This window comes from Morone saxatilis, unplaced genomic scaffold (genome assembly GCF_004916995.1).
Source record: "Morone saxatilis isolate NCDOM2014 unplaced genomic scaffold, NCSU_SB_2.0 Contig17, whole genome shotgun sequence".
Taxonomy (NCBI): Eukaryota; Metazoa; Chordata; class Actinopteri; family Moronidae; genus Morone; species Morone saxatilis.
The window spans coordinates 15,523,177-15,528,604 of NW_023339729.1; the positions used below are offsets into that span (position 1 = coordinate 15,523,177).

Below are 5,428 nucleotides of genomic sequence, written 5' to 3' on the forward strand. Positions count from 1 at the left end.
GAAAAAACAGCATATAAAGGATGAAAGAGCGAAAAACATACATTCTCAAAGTCTCTTTCAGCGTGTCTCTAAATGAGTTTCCATCCACCTGTTTTAATGCAGATTTTTAATTTATGAGTAAGAAAAGCTAAAGGGAAACAAAACTAAACATTGTCATTTTTGCTTTACTAAGGAGGAACAAGGGTGCCTTATTGATAAAACAAAACTGTGTAAAAGAATTATGGAAACATAATTGCATAAGTTTAATTTTCTTTCTGGCTGCACTGTATTATTTTCACCTACAGTAATGCTGGCGGCTCTCTGTACAAAACAATGCTTTGAGTTAAAAGCTAACATGCTCACAGTGACTCCACTAACATGCAGATATAATGTTTACTATGTTCACCTTCTTAGTTTAGCGTGTTAACATGCTGCTATTTGCTAATTAGCATTAGAAACTAAGAACAGCTGAGCCTGATGGGAATCAACTATTCAGCCACAAAAATTTCAGCCTCAAATCAATTTTATGTGTGGAAAGTAAATCCCATCATACAAATGGGAAATAGACATTTAAGATTTTGATGGAAACACACTGACTCACATTGTCATTTGTTGACTTCATTTTTATATCTGTTTGGATGTAAACATCCTCTTTTCCCCATATTTCTCCCATTATAAACTAAACCCATGGCCTCTCTTCCAACTCTGCCAATCCCCCGCATCCTTTCATCTCTCTATCTGTCTAAACCTCTCTCCCTCTATCCCCTCCTCCTTTTTTGCTTCTCATCTTCTCTCTCCCCTCTCCTCCTCCTCCTCCTCCTCCTCCTCCCAGGAAGAAGGAGGAGTAGCGGGAGAAAAAAATACAGACATTTAGAAGGGGATATGAAGGACAAAGAAAAAGCTGATCCCCTCTTGTAGCTCCAGCTTCTTCTCCTCCTTCCCTGAAGACAGAAAGAAAAAAAAAAAGACAGACCCCCTCCTCACTAATTACACAGAGCCTGGAGGCTACAAAGTCCTCCACGCCCACAAACAACAAGATAGTTTAAAGATGTTGATGTAAACAATTAGGAACACACACATACATTCACATGAGATGAATATAGGTGGAGGGACATCTGTGTTTGTGTGCGTGCTCGTGTAAGTGTGTGTACGTGCGTGCACGCCATGTCTCACGTTGTAACGACGTCTGGTTTGAATGCTGTAACATCATCATGAAAGATGTCCAGACACACAGGAAGACAGCTGTGGAGATCAACATCTGGGCTGGGGGTTGAGAGGCCGTGGTGTGTGTGTACATTTCTTGGTTTGTGTGTGTGTGTGTACAGATTATCTGATTCTGTCCCAAAGGAAAACAACATGGGATCACTCACAGTCTTCCCCTCTGTCACCAAATCAGTGTTTGGGAGGCTGTGGTTTTGGGAGGAAGAGTGGGCCGGACGCCTCTGCATATATATGTAGGAAATAAGTCATCTTCTGGTAGAAAAGGCTGCCTCATTCATCAAACACACACTGATTCAATTCATTTATTCCAACCTAATTTGTGCTAAATAGATGTTTGGAAACACAGATACGCAGGTCAGTATGTCAGTAATTGGTGGTGGTGGTCAGAGGAGAAGGAGGAGGAGGAGGAGGAGGAAGAGGAGGAGGGTGGGTGTGAAGGATGAGAAGTCCAAACATGAATCCCAGCAGAGCAAGAGATTGAGAGAGGAAGAGGAGGAGACACAGGGAGGAGGAGAGAGGAGAGGTGTGAAGTTTAAATATGAGGAGTGAGTGTTAGAATAATTGAGGGTGGTTGAGCTGCGCTGACTGACACACAGGAGGTGACCTCATCCCTCTGACACGAGCAGAGCTGAACATTATTATTAGACACTTTCTCATGCTACGCTACGCTAGTAAGCTGCTGAACTTATATAAGAGTAAATTCAACTTTTTAGATCCAGTTTGCATATTAAGGAAGCCATTTAAAGGTCCAGTGTGCAGGGTTGAGTGGCATCGAGCGCTGCAGCTGCAGACTGCAACGCTCTGGCTTCACCCTCCTCTTACAAGCACTAAGGAGAAACTATGATAGGAGAAAGTAAATAATAATAAGTTGACTGTAGCATCATTTAAAAAAACATTCTTTCCTTTCTTCCTTTCCATTCTTTATTTTTTCCCCCTATATATTTTGACTTGAACGACCATTGCCAGTGAACACTTTCAGTATTTGTCCTGACGTTGTCTCTGGTCTCTCTCTACAGGTCAATACGTTCCAGGCAGTAGTTGGTTACGATGAGACCGACTCGTACGTTCTCTTCCTCTACCCTGAAGGTGGCCTGAACTTCTTCGGGACACGACCCAAGGTAAACTGGTTATATACAAGCCCTTAATTCACAGCTTGAGTAGCATGGACATTTTTACCACTGCAGCACTTGTAGAGATGCACCAGTTAAGTTAGAAAATGGTATTCTGATTTGTTTCCGCTCGCAGGAGTCTTATAATGTGGAGATCGAGCTGCCGGCTAGAGTTGGATTCAGCAGAGGAGAAGTCACGTATCTGTACTTCTCCCGAACTGAGGGACCTCACTACAGCGTTACCAGCGACGAGCAGAGTGTTAAAAACCTCTACCAGTAAGTAAAAAACCTAAAGGTTGCATCACAGATCTCCTTACAGCCATTTCTGGCAACATTATCTTTCACCTGTGTGCCAGTGGCTAGCAACATGGCCAGAAAAACATCAATATCTGAACAATACTGTTGTTGTGTAAGTATAAGTTACATTTATAAAGGTTTGTTTCAGAATTAAAGTTAATTATATGACATAAAAAGCTGTATTTAACTCTATCTATTTCTATAAAAGTAGTCAGCTACAGTAGTAATTACTAACTTGCTAGCAGGTTAATTGAGTAGAGCAGCTGTTGTTTGTTAGCTAGTTTGTTAACGGGCAACACACCTCTAATGCTAGCTTTAATTAAATGCAGTGCCTTTGTAAATAAATGTGTTTGTTAGCTAGCCAGAGAGTCAACAAGATAGCAGACTTTGTTAGCTGAACTTATAATTAGATTTGGGAACTGGCTAAAGAAGAAGACTGTTTGCAAATCAAACCCTTTGTCCCAACCGTCATCAAGTTAGTGAACTCTGATATTAAATCTTAAAGCAATAGAGCCTTTTCTATCATTTAGTAAACTGACGGCCTCTGCTTAAGTGACATTTTATGGATATTTTATATTGTATTCAAAACTGTATCATGAAGAGCAATGTGCGATAAATATATCAGCACTTTAATTCTTACAGTCTCTTTTTAAGCTGGCATATTGTCAGTATTGAAAAGTATAGTCAAATGTTTTAAAATGCTTCATGTTGGTTTTGTGATGGTAGTCTGATGTTTTTATGTCACAACAGATTGTAGATAAATGGCCTTTCACATTCACTTTTGTCTTCAGGCTAATTGCTTTGCACCTGAAAATAATTTCTCCAGGTCCACATTCTGACAGAGCAGGTGTAATTAATAATGCTGATAAACCTGTGAGGTTGGACATGCACACAGACCGGACTGTGTGCTCACACTGACTGCTTTCTTTCTTAGGGTTGGGAATACCGGTATTCCAGGTGTTTGGCTTTTCCACACTGGGAGCCGTTACTCCTTCGAAAACATTGTTCCTGCATCCATTGGTGGCCTCCTTGCTACTGTACCACCTGGAGGACGTGGCCTCTCCCTGGTATTTGAGTTTTTCTTTTTTATTCACTTCATTTTACAGTCAAGAGTTGTTTTTTTGTGACAATATGCAGAAAACTCCTCTGACTCCTACGTGGTTTCTGCCTCTAGGACACCACCACACCTGAGTACGCTGAGTTTGAATATTCAGACAACACTTTTGACCCTGATAACCAGGAGGAAGACGATTACCCTCTGACAGGCGGGGACCCTGAATTCCAGCCAGCCCCCGCTGGTGGTGAGCACTCAGAGTCCCTTCAACCAGCAAGTCCTGATGCTCCCTCCTCCCCTTCAGAGGACTCTGGTCGTCAGGTGTCGTACGGCAACGAAGATGTACCACTGACCTCTGAACCCAGGTACGGCTCAGAGCCAGCACAGAGGCAGTATGCTCCCCCATATTCTCCAGAAGCAGTGCCAGAGGGAGGAGCTCAGCACAGTCCGGAACAGCACCCACAGGTAACACTAAACATTAAACTGCTAATTCCACTAATTATCATGTAAATACTTGTTTTAACATCAGGTCTTACTGGCGCTTTTTGATGCTACTTGATCATATTTTAGTTTCATGTTACAAGAGCTCATGCAGATGGCAGCCCCTGTGTTGCAATCTGTTCAAATTCTCTAAAAAAAAAAAGTAAACTGGCAGCGCTGTCAGAGTTTTGTAATAACGATTTGAAATTATAGTCCCTTTTTGTAAATTCTGTGGTTGTAATGGAACGCTGTTTTGGAGACGGTAGGGTGGAGTCAACAAAATGCTGGCACAGCTGCGATTATGATACCCTACACAGCGTATACAATATGTAAAGAATGCTCAGATCATAGCTCTCGGGTTTATAGCATCTGGAGAGAGTTAAAAACGTATTGGCTTGGCTCTCAATGACAACAGGAAAAACATATTTTCCCGCTGTATTTGTCTCTGTAGGTTCCTCTGGAGGTGGTAGACGTCTACCCCCCTCCCAGAAATGAACCACGTCTCTCGCCCGGAGGTCACGTGGTCAGTGTGGATGAAGATGATGTTGATTTTGACACAGGAGGTAAGAGACAAACCATATGTGTGTATAAATATGCATATATATGTATATATATATATATATATATATATGTAGTTGTCTTGAAAGGACGTTCACTTTGAGAAACAGGAGGGTAACATTACCTCGCCCTCTGCAGCAGAGCAGCTCAGCAGCTGGCAGTACAATACTGCCGTTGTGCTGGGCAGCTCCCAGGTGTGTATGTGTGTGTGTGTGTGTGTGTGTCCAGCACTCCCTTCTCTGAAACTACTCCCACAGGCTTTCGCCGTAAATAAGAATGTGTTCTCAGTCAACTAGCCTGGTTACGTAAGGGTCAAAATGTCTTTTGGTGTGAAAAAGATTTTGATCTTAGCTCAGTTTCGGATGATGAAAGGTTATTTTTCAGCAAAGAAGTCACACATCAGGGCCAAACCCTCAATTAGTGTTAAAGTTCTCATGAAACAAGTTGTTTTGCATCCCAGAGACTATATATGCAAGGGAAATGACGTGCGTTTGTCTGAGAAAAAGCATTATTTTCCAATACACACTTCAACATCCTCGTGAGTTTAATGTTTATGAGTCTTAGAACATAAAAACATTGTGATATTGGTATGTGGGTTTCCCTCCAAAACACTGGCACGTGTATGTGTTTGTGTATTTAAAAGCACATTGATTTGTCTCTTGTGTGTGTGTGCAGTTCCTGAGAAAATATCCCAACATCCTGTGTTCATCTGTGTGTGTGTGTGTGTGTG

The 5,428-nt window shown here is 41.8% G+C and overlaps 1 protein-coding gene across 1 annotated transcript in view; it reads left to right on the top strand.

Annotated features, from left to right (window-relative positions):
* The first annotated feature begins 1,530 nt into the window (after nucleotides 1-1,530).
* Nucleotides 1,531-5,428, top strand: part of LOC118326689 (nidogen-2-like) — a 4,181-nt gene continuing 283 nt past the window's right edge. Inside the window, exons 1-7 of the mRNA XM_035659732.1 lie at nucleotides 1,531-1,554; nucleotides 2,217-2,318; nucleotides 2,446-2,585; nucleotides 3,541-3,673; nucleotides 3,781-4,125; nucleotides 4,592-4,703; nucleotides 4,837-4,892. Of these exons, the coding sequence (XP_035515625.1) occupies nucleotides 1,531-1,554; nucleotides 2,217-2,318; nucleotides 2,446-2,585; nucleotides 3,541-3,673; nucleotides 3,781-4,125; nucleotides 4,592-4,703; nucleotides 4,837-4,892 (912 nt within the window). The remainder of the gene's footprint in view (nucleotides 1,555-2,216; nucleotides 2,319-2,445; nucleotides 2,586-3,540; nucleotides 3,674-3,780; nucleotides 4,126-4,591; nucleotides 4,704-4,836; nucleotides 4,893-5,428) is intronic.